Source organism: Opisthorchis viverrini (genome assembly GCF_000715545.1).
Source record: "Opisthorchis viverrini unplaced genomic scaffold opera_v5_89, whole genome shotgun sequence".
NCBI classification, from domain to species: Eukaryota; Metazoa; Platyhelminthes; class Trematoda; order Opisthorchiida; family Opisthorchiidae; genus Opisthorchis; species Opisthorchis viverrini.
The window spans coordinates 1270416-1285955 of NW_008751744.1; the positions used below are offsets into that span (position 1 = coordinate 1270416).

The 15540-nt window shown below is 46.8% G+C and overlaps 1 protein-coding gene across 1 annotated transcript; it reads right to left on the reverse strand.

The window, feature by feature from the left end:
• Positions 1 to 11528: 11528 nt before the first annotated feature.
• Positions 11529 to 11750, reverse strand: T265_04974 (hypothetical protein; the record flags this gene model as incomplete). The annotated part of the gene is made up of 1 exon (XM_009169851.1): positions 11529 to 11750. The coding sequence occupies one exon, from the start codon at positions 11748 to 11750 to the stop codon at positions 11529 to 11531; it is 222 nt and encodes a 73-aa protein (XP_009168115.1).
• Positions 11751 to 15540: the final 3790 nt, after the last annotated feature.

A 15540-nucleotide genomic window follows, 5' to 3' on the forward strand; every position in this document is an offset into this window, starting at 1 on the left:
CCCGAACCGGAGCTTCAAACTTCGCCAGTGGCTGTTCCAAAAACCCCGTATGACAGTCATCCATCCGATCTGTCTGGTTCTCGGTTCATATCCACATGGTCCTTTAACTGAATCAAAAATACACATGACTCCACATCAGCCTGACAATGTCTGTGTCGATCCCTCCCCTAACCCACATCTAACCGCCCCAGGAATGTGCATCCTCTGTTCGAGTGCCACAACCTTGACGTCCATTACGTGGCCGTCCAAAAATCGAAGTGTCAGTGCAATGATGGCGTGGCACTGTCATACGTAGCTTCATCACACTGCTGCAACTATTTTCTCCCTATTCCCGACCTACCCCTCTTGCTCACCCGTGCCTGTGGTTACCAGTGTTAGCAAAGTGTTCACCCAGCCCCAACCGCATTTGCGGCGAAATTGTTCTAGCCCGGTGAAACTTTCGTTTAGGTTTAACTGACCTGGTTTTCCGCTGCGAATCCAGTTTACCCCTTCCATAATTACCGTTTGTCTCCACTTGGAATTCCTCCATCTCTATTTTCGCTTCTTCGATCCTGACGATTTAATCAACCTCCAAAAGTCACTCTTGGCTATTAACGGTATTTTAGTTTCGATGAAAGTCAATCAGCTCCATCATCAAACCACTCTTACCTCACGCCTCGTGTTCTCGTGTTGTGGTTCCCACAAATACGGTTACCTTTTACGCTAAAGGCGAATCAAGTTGGTTGCACCTTCCTCCCCGTTGTGTTGTCCCCGGCCGCGTTCCGGTTGCAAAGACCGGATCATGCCTCAATTGACACATCCCCCGAAAGTTCAGAAATAAACCTATTATAATCGTGTATTTTGATAATATACACCCCTCACAAACAGCCGATACATTCCGTCGTATACCTCATCCGGATGACGCCGCACAGTACTTTCCCCTACCACGTCCTTATTGCCATACAAACTATTTTGATTGTGACCGGACCGGGAGGCCTAAAGGAGGGCAACTGGACAGGCTGAAGCAAACACCTCACTTCCCAACTGCGCCCTTGTGTTGGTGAGGCGACTTCCCACCTTTCACTCCCTAGGTAAAAGCTTCGCCCGTTTCCCGCCCCATATTTTAGTGACATGGCAGTAGAGATGTTATATCTTTTGATTCGCCAATCTGAGGTATCCGCTGCTGACGCGCTCCAGTGCCTAGTGTCAGAGAGAAAAGACTCAGGGATGGGAACACAACAGCTATATTCCAACAAAGCGGGCGCGAGAGCGTGAGTGCGAACGAGAGTGAGAATACAACGGTCCCAAGCTATTCATTGGAGGGACACTGTCTGAACTCAGCCAAATGCTGACGCACATGGTCTGGCTGCGACGTGCTGCATATTGAGGGGGCGTTTGTAGAAGACAGCTTGCCAACAGTGTGCTCCCGTTTACAACCCCAAGTGACAGCCAATCCCCATATTTATTCCCCTTGACCAGATGAACTGAAACCTTCTTGTTTTACTGAACTATTTTTATAACTCTTACGGACTTTGGTCGGACATTGTGATTTTGCGGTTGCTCGCCGTCGATATCTGTTTGGTTGTGACGATATCGATTTTGAGGCGTAGTGATCTGCGCTTTATCCTTAGGCTGGTAATTGTACCGCCTTATTTTTGTAACCCTACGGTATCTGCAGAGGAGAATCCGTTGAGGTTTGTTGAATATGTATATTATTGTGTTTGCAATAGTACCGTGATTCCAGAATTCGGATTTCTTGGTCGTTTTCCTGGATTGGCACGCGTGACTCAAACTCAGAAAGCAGATAGCCGTAACAGTACTCAACGGTTCCAGTACTCAACGGTTCCAGTACTTAACGGTTGCTCAGTACTTAACGGGCTCAGTAATCAACGGTGTACGGATCCAGTACTCCACGGTCTACGAACTCGGAGAAGATGGAGAAAGCCCCGTCAATGGATCTCTATCTACCGGAGGAATCGAGGCAAGTCGGCCGTTCTGGCAATCCTTTAGCTATTGGTTCATCTCCTGGCTCTGACTCAACTAAGCATAGGAAAATAAAGTCGGTTTCGCTTTTGCGAGCACAGATTAAGGCAGAGGAAATGGAGAAAGAATTGCAGCTTATGCGGGCGCGTAATGAGGTGCGTCTAGCGGAGTTAGAGCTGGATTCGGACGATGATTCCGTCGTTGACGTGCAGGTTGACCCGCAGGATAAGGTAAAGGATTACCTAGCCGGGATGGTAAGTAGCACACCCATATGTGAGGCACCAGCGGTCCAACCGACTTCTTGCGTGGTTAAGGCAGACCTACCTAGAGTGGACTTAGAGGCCTTCGATGGCAACCCAAGGTGCTATTGGAGATTTATTCAACAGTTCAAATACTACATAGAGGATAGAGTGCAAGATAGTGGACAGAGGATGCTATATTTGATTCATTACTGCAGAGGTCCTGCGAAGGAAGCCGTGGCTGAATGCGTAATGTTGCCTCCCGAGATTGCTTACAGTAGAGCGAGGGAAATACTTAAGGATCTCTTTGGGAGAGAACATATGGTGGCCAGAGCCATACTGGACGATCTGTTCAAGAAATTGAAACCGTTGCATGACGATGCAGATTCATTGTCTCGTTTGTCCATAAATCTTCAAAACTGTCACGTTGCTCTGAGTCAGATGAATCATACTAGTGACATGAATTCGGTCTCGACCATAGAGCGCATTCTCCGTACGTTATCGAAGGATGCTCGTCGAAACTGGGCAAGGTTGGCTGACTCTATGGACAACCTTGGAAAACAGATAGGTTTCTCTGACCTATGCAACTTCGTTGCTCAAGAGGCCCGCATTGCTCGCAGCCGCTATGGTATGCTTACCATAGGCTCAGAACACAATCGTCCTCAAACGCAGCATCATCGGGTAGGCAATGGAAGGCGCCATAGTGTATTCGCCGTTCAGAAGGGAACCGATGACTCGTGCCCTTTTTGCAACGAAAGACATGGACTGGTGCAATGTCGTAGGTTCACTGACTTGCCAATGCAAGCAAGATGGCGTGTGGTGAGAAGGAAGCGGTTATGTTTTGTATGCCTAAAACCAGGCCATGCCAGTAACGAGTGCGATTCTCCTAAGAAGTGTGGTATAGAGAGCTGCTTGGGGTCTCACCATCATCTGTTGCATGTAGTGCCAGATGCCAACAAAACCACTTTGGTTGGTTTGTGCAACTCGACATCTCAGACGGAAACAGGAACCTGCCTTGGCGTCGTACCGGTTCGAGTGAATGGTCCGCAAGGCAGCGTTCTCACGTACGCATTGTTGGATAGTGGGTCGGACGTAACATTGGTAAGGAAAGACTTACTTGATGAGGTTGGTCTGACTGGCACTCCAACAACCTTGAATTTATCGACAGTGAGTGGGACCTCCACTGTGGAGGCTGCAAGTCTCAGAATTGAGTTTGAATCGGCAGATTCAGGTGAGACCGTAGTGACTGAACAAGCCTTTGCAATACGCTCTCTGCCCATCAGCCCACCGGTCATGAGCCCAACGAAGATAGCTAGCCAATATGATCACTTGAAGGACACTACCTTTGTGGAGCTTCCAGATAAGCGTGTGAGAATATTGATAGGAGAAGACGTTCCAGAGGCACACTGGCCTATGGAGAAAAGGTTGGGCAAGCAGAAGGAACCCTACGCTGTAAAGACACCTTTGGGTTGGGTTCTACTTGGTCCGTTGTCTATAGGACATAGAGTCTGGAGACATGTGCACCATGTAAGTACGAAAGATGATGACATCACTGCTCATCTAAAAGCTCTGTATGAGGCTGATTTCAATGACTTAGAGACTCCGGGCGTATGCCAAAGTGTTGAAGACAAAGAAGCGCTTCGAATCGTTGAAGAGTCTTCAGTGTACAAGGATGGTCATTACGAAGTACCATTGCCGTGGAGAACGGCTGAAAGACTTCCTGACAATTATCGTCTAGCCCACTCTCGATTGCAATATATGAGGAGGCGTTTTGCAAAGGATCTGACTTTGTTAGCGCGATACAGAGAACGCATGAACGATAGCATCATTAAGGGCTACCTCGAACCTGTACCCACTCATCAATCTAAATCAGGGGACGAAAGGAAGTGGTATCTACCTCATCACCCCGTTTTGAACCCGAAGAAACCACAAAAGCTGCGAGTCGTCTTAGATTGCGCTGCCAAGTTTGAGGGTGTATCCCTGAACGATAGATTGTATCAAGGTCCCGACACTACTGCGAATTTGTTGGGAGTTCTCTTGCGCTTCCGGAGTGATTATGTAGCTGTGGCTGCAGACATTTCTGAAATGTTCATGCAAGTAAAGGTTCCCGACTGCGACAGGGGTGCATTACGTGTGTTATGGTGGGACTCGGAAGACTTGACCGGTGAACCCAAGCAATTCCGAATGACATCTCATCCGTTTGGCGCCACGTCCTCACCATTTTGTGCCAATTTTGCTTTGAGAAAGACAATCTCAGACTGGGGATTGCATTGCATGACTGAGGTGAAACAATCAGTGGATAGGTATTTCTACGTTGACGATTGTTTAGCATCACTTCCGGATGTGAGCGTGGCTCAAAGATTTGTGCGTGAGCTAAGTGGAGTTTTATCAAAGGGCGGTTTCCACTTAAGAAGATGGATATGCAACAGAGAATCTCTCTTGAGTGAGGTGTGTGAGTCGGATGTTTCGTCATCGGTGCTTTCCATTGAAGCTTTTCAGACAGTCGAAAGGACGTTGGGCTTACAATGGGATGCTAAAGCGGATGAATTTCGCTTCACCTTTGTTTTTCCCGATCGACCGCTCACTCGACGGGGAATACTGTCTTCGATCTCCTCCCTGTTTGATCCCTTGGGTTTGGTAGCCCCTTTGCTTTTGCCAGCAAAAATACTGTTACAAAAGCTGTGTAAGAAGCAATTACATTGGGATGAAAAACTGAGCGATGAAGACTCAGAGGAGTGGAAGATGTGGTTGGAGAGTATGAGATCGATTGGAGAACTGAAAATACCCCGTTGCGTGAAACCTGTCCATATTTATGATGCAAGTGTGGACTTGCATATGTTCAGTGACGCCTCCGAAGTGGGGTATGGTGTGGTTGGGTATTGTCGCTGGTGCATCGAACCCGAGAAATTCACGTGCATGCTGATATACGCCAAGTCTAGAGTGGCACCTTTGAAATCTGTAACAGTGCCGAGGCTTGAGCTGAATGCTGCGCGACTAGCCGCAAGGGTGGCGGAAGAACTGCGGAAAGAAGCAGGATTTGTGTTCACAAGAACAACTTACTGGACGGATTCAACCATAGTGCTTCACTATATACGGAACACTGCCACTCGCTATAGTACCTTCGTGGCAAACAGAATCTCTACGATTCATCAGTTGTCATCACCCGGTGATTGGCGTCACGTAATGAGTGAGGACAATCCGGCAGACTTGGCCTCTAGAGGAGTAAGTTCTTTGACTGCTCTCCGATACTGGTTCGAGGGGCCGGCCTTTCTGGAAGCGTCCGAGGCCCAGTGGCCACGCTACGAACCAAATTTCATACCAGAAGGAATAGAATTGAAGACGAAACGTGCTTCGGTTAATGTGACCGCTGCTTCGGAATCAACTGGGTTGCATCGTTTGATGGAAATGTGTTCCGATTGGTCTAAACTTGTACGATCTGTGGTATGGTTGACAAGGTTTAAAACATACCTGAGAATGATGGCGAGCGGCTCAACTGAATCCTCACTGAACACTGGAGGATTGAAACTCACAGAAGTGAGGCAAGCTGAGCGTGATATCATTCGCATGGTTCAGAAGACGGTATACCCAGCAATCATGCTGAAATTAGAACGCGCCGGTAAGGTTGACGAACGAAGCGTACGCAACCACAAACTAATACGCTTATGCCCGATATTGATAGATGGCTTGCTATGTGTAGGAGGTAGGTTGGATAACCTTTTGTGGCCGCATGTTGCTAAACATCCTATCATACTACCTCCGAAGCATAACGTCACCAGGTTGATAGTTTGGAACGCTCACGTGCTGAATGGGCATTGTGGACTATCACATACGTTAGCCGAACTGCGCCAAAGATATTGGGTCGTTCAGGGAGTATCGATGACTAAGCGGGTGCTCCATAGTTGCTGGACGTGTCGAAGGAACCTTACAACGGCTTCACGACAAGCTATGGCGCCACTGCCGGTCGACAGGATCCAGCCAGGCTGGCATCCCTTCAAGATAGTTGGGTGTGACTATTTTGGACCACTGACAGTAAAGAATGGAAGAAAGACTGAAAAAAGGTATGGCTGTTTGTTTACCTGCTTACAGATGAGGGCAGTGCACCTTGAAATGGCCCATTCGTTATCTTCTGACTCCTTCATTAAGGCGCTGATGCGTTTTATAGCACGAAGGGGAGCCCCAGAAAAGATTATCAGTGATAACGGTTCTAATTTCGTCGGGGCGGAGATGGAATTGAAACGAGCCATAGATCGACTTTCACATTCCCGCATCAGCGCTGAACTAATGCGGTATAACGTCGAGTGGCAGTTCACTCCACCGTTGAGCAGCCATAGAGGCGGAGTATGGGAACGTCTCATACGTTCCGTAAGGCGGATACTAAGGTCGACAGTAAATGAGCAGAGTGTGAACGACGAAGAACTAGTAACGTTTCTTACGGAAGCAGAACGGGTAATGAATGGACGCCCTATTGTGCCCAATCAAACCAACTATTTCGACAAGCCGGCACTGACGCCGAATGACTTGCTCATTCTCAATAATAGGGTACACGGAGTTGTGCCGGAAAGTATAACAGAGAGGTATACGAGAGGTTGGCAGCAGGTGAACTACTTGACTCAAGTATTTTGGAAGCGCTGGGTGAAGGAGTACGTACCTCTGCTTCAAGAGCGAACTAAGTGGCAGAAACCTCAGAGGAACTTCAGGAAAGGGGATGTAGTCCTGGTGCAATCAGGTGCGTTCTCTCGGGAACAGTGGCCCGTAGGCGTGGTTGATGAATGTGAAACGTCGGGTGACGGTTTAGTTAGGACCGTAGTTGTACGCACACGAGATGGTAGGCTTAGGAGGGATGTGCGTAAGATCGGTTTGATAGAGTGTTGTGAGTAGGGGTGGTGGAAAGAGATGGGAACCGCGCGCTCAACTCTCCGCAGGTGGGAGATGGGTTTTCGAACTCATCGCATACAGAGAGACCACTGGGAGTTGGCGCGTGAGCAAGTTCCGTTTGGCGTACTGCTGTAAGTCCACTCGGAACTTGGGGTAAGTAAAATATTTGAGCCAGGAATGACCATAGCTTGATGGAGGAAAATCCACTGGGATTTTGGGTGGCGGTGTAGAAGACAGCTTGCCAACAGTGTGCTCCCGTTTACAACCCCAAGTGACAGCCAATCCCCATATTTATTCCCCTTGACCAGATGAACTGAAACCTTCTTGTTTTACTGAACTATTTTTATAACTCTTACGGACTTTGGTCGGACATTGTGATTTCGCGGTTGCTCGCCGTCGATATCTGTTTGGTTGTGACGATACCGATTTTGAGGCGTAGTCCTCTCCGCTTTATCCTTAGGCTGGTAATTGTACCGCCTTATTTTTGTAACCCTACGGTATCTGCAGAGGAGAATCCGTTGAGGTTGTTGAATATGTGCTCTCAGGAAGCTGACCTTCCTGATAAAAGGCGACTACGTTTGGGCTGAGATTCAGTAAAAAGGTCTCTTATGACCTAATACTGAGTGAAACCAGTCGCAGGACCAAAAAATAATTCGTCATCACGGAGTGGCCCAACGTACATAGTTCGCGTCGTTACGTTATAGCTCATGCAATATGTATTTACAATAACGCTAGGCGAGACACATGCACTACCACAACGCCTGTTGTTCCTATGGTACCTCTGAGTTTCGATGACCCGTTGAGGCGGTTAAAATGGGATCCGGCGTGCATCGGCGAATGACGTTTTAAATCCACGGTAGTCCACGCTAATACGAAGGCTGAAAGACAAACGATGGACCTCATATCCTCTGGAGATCACGTGAACCCTCATAATCAGCAACATAGGCTGGATCTGACAATATGGGGCCACATGGAGCCTCAATGACTTGTTACTCGTGCACAGGTTCGAGCCAGGTTCGGCTAGTTGCCTTGTGCTGATGACACGAGCTGCGTTTGTTGTAGGTCAATTAAACTAATTACCTTTTTTACGATAGGCTTTCCTGGCTGCCGTCACTCCTGGGAGCCCACTTCGTGTGACAGTCCGTATTGGTCTTTTCTTCCTTTCTCATGATGTACGGAGTGATTCGCTGCTTTTGGCTTCCGCTTTGTGCCCATATCAATTTTGTTGTTTAAGACTGAATGCAAATCTCTCTTTGACCTCGTCAGCGCGCGTCTGATTTAAATCAATTTTCAATGCCTTGTGGCCACCTTACTTTGAGTCAGTGTGAACCGTATGCAGGCGTACTGCTTCCTGTCTAGATATATGTACAGGATCCATTTGGGAATTGACAATTATTTACTCGGTGTATGGAAGCCGGCATCCCACGATCTCATATTTGAAAGACTTTATTATCTTATTATTACGCTTATATTGCCACCTAGACATTTGGAATTCTGCACATAACTCAACCCGGCCGATGGTTTGCTTGAAACAGCCCTACCCTAACAATGGTTGTCGAATGCATTTCATAGACGTGGACATTGCTGCCAGTTACTATGGCTCAATACTTACGATGTCATATAGATCTACTTGCAAAAAACGGTTCGTCCTACCAGCTCAAATCACTTAGAATTTATTGCGCTCGATCGATTCCTAGATCGTTGGATTTCAAGCGTTTAAAGCACATTCTGACAATAACTGGCACGCGTTGGTAGACGTCATTTGGTATTTTTTATCGTGAGGATTCCCGTGTATTGTGTCCACCAGACAACCAAGACGTGTTTCCACACCTACATATTTAGCCATAATGACAGGGGACAAAGTTTTAAGGGGTAGACAGACTTCTGCGGATTTTAGGTCGACGATCTTGTTGTAAGCTCTGGCGCTTTGTACCTTTGTTTTACTTCTATTATAACACTACGTATTTCATCAATTGCATGATCTTTTTTGTTTAAATACGAAAAACTACAAAAACGCGCACTTGTGCAATTTCACAGAATACAAGTGTGGTCACGTTCTTTGACTCTCTCTTCTGATTTCGCTCGCGCTTGCGGCGGTCATTCGCTAGTCTCATGTGCTAACTCTGGTACTGAAACATTTCAGACATCTTCGGGATCTATTATATGTGGGAACTGTTCAGAAGAAGACCTCTGCTTGCTTGAACAAGAATGAAAATTTTGCTACAATTTTGATAAAACATCTGGTAGCTGGGGTTATTTATTATTGCACAAGCTGCAATGATGACCGCTTGGGGGTTTGTCACCCAGTAGATCTAGCAGCGTTTATGTCGGGCGAGTACTCATTGCAGGGAGGGTCGTTGCACCATGGCGTGTTAGTGTACTCGCCACCTCTCCAGTGGCACGGGTGCTTGCCCATCTGGTTCTAGGTATTTCAGGAAACCAAAAAAGTGCCGTTGTTTTTTGTCTGTACCTGGGCTGGACTTGTCTTGGTTGTCACCTGTCTCGAAACACCAAGAAATACAAGTGAATGACAGTTATCTTTTCGTTTGATCTAATATATATATATATATATATATATATATATGTATGGTGCTGTCTGAAGGTACTATGCGAGACTCTTGGCAAACTTCGACGTGCGAAGAATCGCCACCTTTGTCTTAGTTGGTTTTCCCCACCCCAAAACCAATTCACCATCCAGACACAACACATACGTTCTTCCCTCTTGTTCTCTGAAGCGATCATATACACACAAGATATAAATTCCTCATCATTTCCTGTATGCCAGTGGTCACAGCTAGAGCCTACTGCTGTTTTTTGCCATGCACCATTCGTTTCTTGGAGCTGACGGCAGTGACTCGGTGACTGGAGACCCTTACTCTTACCTTCCTGCTAAATTGACGTAGAAAGTTTCAGTTAAACTACGGTCCTTATCCACTGTCCCGGAAATTGTTGCCTGGCCAATTATTACTTGTATACTGTCCCTGTACACATTAACTCCCTATTTGCACAACGGAGATCCTATGGTAGGATTCTTTTGGCAAGCTAAACACTACTGCTATGTAATCGTCCATTCCAGCCAGTCCGACGGCTAGCCTCCATTCTAGCGACCTCGCAACAAAGCCCTCACCTTCCGAAAATTAGGCACCTACCCTACCCCCTCCAGCAATGGTTTTCTGGGTCAGCAAACAAATCAGCCTTTTTCTGGGTACATTTAGTGTGCTATTATCACCTTTTACATTTTTTTCTGTTGACGCTGTTTTATCTGGTGCCTCTTAGCACTCACCAGACGATACTGCCTCATCCTATTCCATTCTACTCTTACATCTTCCCAGGGTTCAATCTTCGGCTGCAGTTGCACAGACACCCCGTACAAACGCCATTCATTCAATCTGGCTCGTCCCCGATCTACAGTAGCATGTTCCTCCAACTGAAGAGAAATTATCCGTGACCCTGCATCGGCCTCACTCCATCTGCTCAGCCCCGTTGCCTACCCCAGACCCAGCAGTCTCGGAAATGCGTATCCCCTCTCCCTTTGACTGCCGCTACGGGGCTGTCCATAAACCGAAGCATGTCAGTGTCATACCCAGTGTGGTGGTACTCCCGCAACTACTTTCTTCAGAATCCCGACCACGACTCGTCACCCACTTGAGCAGGCAATTTCAACTACGAGCAAATTTTCCACCTGGCCACAACCGCCTCTGGGATGAGTTCATTCAAACCCGATGAAACTCTCGTTAGGATTTGACAAACGTGGTTTTCTGCTGCAATTTCGGTTTGCTTCTTCCACAGGCTCAATTCCATATACGGTGTTCGTTTGGCCCTATGCATTAGCACTCCCCCCTGTCAAAAATATTTCTTGCACTTACTTCGCTAAAATAGCGGCACCAGTCCATTTAGATTCAGGCTAAACCATATTTTCGAGACAAAACTTGCCAATTGTTTCTACCTCGATTAATTCCATCCTCATCTTTGCTTGTTGTGAATCGGACCATTTACTCAACCGCAATCACGGCCAGCAATGATTTTCACTTTCAGTTCGTTTTAGCCGGCTTCATTTTTGAACTAGTCGGACCTCATGCCCATTGTAATTTTTTTCCCGGTTTGTGCCATTGCGATGACTTTTAATGTAAAAAGTATGCCTCGTCGGTTGTACAATCCTCTCCGTTGTGTTGTTGCCTGCCGCGTGCAGGTTATAAAGACCCCATCATGCCTCAATCAGCATGCTCACTACAAGTTTAGGAATGAATCTATTATTATTTTCTCATCAGATATTGCTCACTGTTTATGAGATTTTTCTCGCACTCCCCAGTACCATCAAACTTCCCCAATCATGCTTTATTCTGACTATAAACTTACGATCAACCCTGAGATTATGCCACCCACAAGTTGGGAATCAACATTATCATTACACCCATTCACCCACGAAGTCGTGGCACAAAAGGAGGACAGTAGTCACAATGGTGGACGTGCTTTGCGCTTTAGAGGATCGACACCTCCAAATCCCAACCTGTCTACTCCCATCCCTGCCAAATATCTATCCAATATCCAGCGACGGCACAGGAGCTTGTTAAAAAAAGACTGACCATTAAGTGCTTCACCACCTGACGCGTCGTAGTCCGCACCAGTGTTCTTCGCAAAGGTGGGTGTTGGTGGCTGCAAGCAGACCACCTCCATTTGAATGTCGTTACAAAAGTATATTCTAGCTTCCCTGACTAATTCGCGCTGGTTGCCCACCTAGGACCTCGCTGTCGAATGACTGAAAGCTGAAGTAGACAAGCAAGGCAGACAGGCGATATCCTGCAGGCTCTTACTAAGACTGGGAATCTCAAATTATGCCACTTGGCATCATTATGCGACCCACAACGGTGCAGATCTTCTCTTTTGATCTAATTTCCGTGTGGTTTTTGCCTGCCTGAGAGATGTCATATTGTTCGGCCGATTTCCTTAGGTCCCCACTGCCACCCTCAATCAAGTTCTGGAAATACCGCAAGGCTGAACTTGTCTTAAAACCACTGAAGTATTGGTTTTTCTAGGGGAACGCAGCGTTTTGTAACGTACCACTTTAGCAGGTGTTACGCGCAGATCACATGAAAACGAAACCCATGCCAAATTGGTTGGAACCAAAAACAGCTGGGGAAGTTCGCAGTCTTTTGGGTTTTGTGCAGTGCCATTGTAACCCTCCTCAAATTTAGTAGACGGGATCTCATTCAGTTGAACCTTGTTGAGGAACTTGAGTAGGCACTTTTGACAAGAAGCACTGGATGAGATACAAAGGAGGCCTGGTGAATCACCCTCGTAGCACTCGATCTATTAGACCTGGCACGATCCTGCACCTTACACACTGACGCACTCGACCGGCATTTTTATCTATCTTATTGCATTGCAACGACACGGTCCCAAGAATTTTGTTGTCTAAGGCACGGGGGTTCTCAGAAATTCCATTGCCTCAAAAAGATGGCCGTTGGCTGGCAAGAATGCCTTTAATAATTGTCTCTGTCCTTCATACACCTTCCAGGTAACTGTGATATCCAAAACGCATATCAGGGTCCCCAGCCGGAGCCACGCTGACTTCCATTCCCGCAAAACCATATAGTTACAGCTGGTCACCCTGGCTAACGCAGAAATTCGCCCGAAATTCAGAAGAATTTGTTGGTGGCCGAAGTGGAAAAATTTGACTGAAATAGAAGAATTCACCGGACCAATCTACGATGCGTTTTACCCGTAGACACAATGTGGATTTTATGTTTGCAGTACGGCTGGGTAATAGGAGAAGTTAGGTTGTCCTGAAGGTGCACGTAATTTGAAGGCTTGCGCGACTTTACAGAGCGCTTGGTTGTCCGTGAAAGAACAAGGTGATGTAAGATACTCGTGACAGGTTCTGGTCAACCGCACTGGTAATAGGTGCGCAGAGCTACTATAGCCTGAGCAAGTACTCCGACAGAACCTGAGGTTTTGCTGTCCCAACTAACTAATGGAAATTAACGTCACGTGACCCTATACTCAACATGTCTAAACGAAAAAACCCACTGGAGTTCTGGTTAGTCATTTAATCTATGATGTAGTAGCTGAAAGTGGGCGATCAACTCGTCCGCGGTAGCAACCGTCAGTTGGAGGCGCTTGCAGCTCCATAAGGGTTCTCCAGGACAACTTCATTCCGGTCAGAGGAGTATTTTCGAGAACAAAGTTTTGTCTAGTAAGAAATATTTAATGCGCTATGCAATTTAGTGTACAGTGACAAGACTCCGGCAGCTGTCCACCATTCTGATGGAGGTGGACCCTTAGAGAAGAACAATTAAGCGTTAAAGAACCTATTGAGAACGGTTGTAAAAAAAACTAACGCCAGAATAAAAAGCTGAGTCAAACAACCATGGCCCACCTAAGCACAATTCTTAGTTCAACATGATATGACCGAGATTCATTGGCATGTAACGTGTGGTGTGGCTGTCCAGAAGACGAAATTTAGAAAACCGCAGGTAGTTGGTGACAGAATTCCAACTCGTATTGTTATCGAGGTTCCGATTGCAACTGAAGGGCTTCCCCAGGAGCGGAGTGGCCTATCGGTATTAGAGAAGGTAATGACAAAGTCTCTTCATTCTATGGGTAAGCTGGCGAGAGAAAGGCGCAGATGGTAGTTTGTATCAGGCAGCTGAAACCCACCAGACTCGACGGGGCAGATGGCACCAACGAACAACCGAATAATGTGAACGATTTGGGCGCCAAAAAGGAGGTCTGGAGTGGTGGGGAATAACCAAGACACCAAGTTGGTATCTGATGGGTGGTAAATCTCCCTGGTCCAAATGTGGCCTTTGTGCTCCATACGTGCGTCCCCATGTTCGGTTTTCTCTACGCCAGCACTTCAAATTGGGACGCTTCATCTTCCACGTTGAATTATGAATGAGGCGACTCCAAACTTGACTTGCTAAAAATGTCACTCCTATGTGATCTCATGATACATCGGTGAAGCTACTGCTGTAAAACTGTCTCTTTGAGTCAATCAACGTTTTCCGCCGCAAAGTCTAAAGTATGCGCGAGTGCTTCTGGTGAAAATAAGACATTCACATTAGACAGAAAGCGGCTTTGTATCAGGAAATGGGCCTACTGTGAACCCGAAAAAGCCCTTTTTCTTGTTTTAATAGCCTTTTGGGGAGGTGAAATGCCATGTCGACTCTGCATAAAACACTGCATTCGTGGACGGAATAAATCGAAATTGCACCGCAACAACGAGATACTTCAGTCCAAGTGCATGATTTGGCCAATCAGAAAAAGCGCATCCGTGGCGGTCAATGTCACCAGCTGTTTTAGCTTGGCGGCAGGTGTCTCACTGTACGCGATGATACAGTCGACCACATGAAGGAAATAGTCGCCTTCCGATCGACTGAGGCTTAGTGCGAAAGTAAGACACAAAACTTACCCCCAATGATTGTCTCTCGCATTGCTATCTGGAGGTACTGCACACATGCCAAGCAGCCTACTAGTAATGATTTGTTGCGTTCTGTTACTACATTGGCGACCTCAGCTAGTCCTTGGTTTCATGGTCATCTAACAAAATTTCACCCTCCCCTGAGTTTATATGAATTGCTGTCACCCTCTGTTAATTTTTTTATACCGGACATCATTTTACCTGATGCCCCCTGACACTCACAAGACGCCGTTTCTCTAATCCTATTTCCTCCCCATCCCCACTCATCCTCAGCCTTATTCTGTCAATCTCCTCGTTTAAACCAGATCTAGCCTCCACGGAAACGCATGTACACTAACCGATTGCGGTAAACTTGTGAACCGTTACGAGGCTGTATAGAAACTGGAGTAGGTCAGTGCAAATTTGCCATGGCACTGCCATACCCAGTCTGATGGCACCTAAGGAACTGTTTTCTTCCTGCTATCAACTCCATCTGTCGCCCACTCAAACGATTATATACCGTTGTTCCAGGCAAGCTGAATTCTTTACAGGTCCACGGATTCACGGATTGATACACAAGATCGAAGTTTTGCTCAAGTTTCCTGGGTCGGCTTTGATATTGTCGGTCAGTGGCTGTCGTTCACCTGAAAGGTACACGTGAAAACAGGGTGCAACATTGTTCTTTATGTTCTCAGCGCAGGGCAGCATGCTTGCCAGCGCGAGGATTTGGATAAATAAATGTCTAATAGTGCTTTAAACTGGGTTCTAGAAGGAGCGTGGACAACCGTCGGAAAACGGTCATTCCACGCATTTACCACGCGAAATGAGAAAAAATTTTGTCTAATGGATGTAGATGCTCTGAGCTTGGAAATTTTCTTACCATGTCCCCGCCGTGTGTTTGCTGGGTCAACGGTAAAAGTCCTTCTGGGAAAGATTTGTTCAAACAGGGCGTAAGTAAAAATTAGGTCCCCTCTCTGAAGGCGACGGTACTCCAGGGGAAAGAGATCAAGCATCGCGAGACGCGTTTTGTAGTCCACGGATTTGAGGCCGGCAACCATTCTAGTG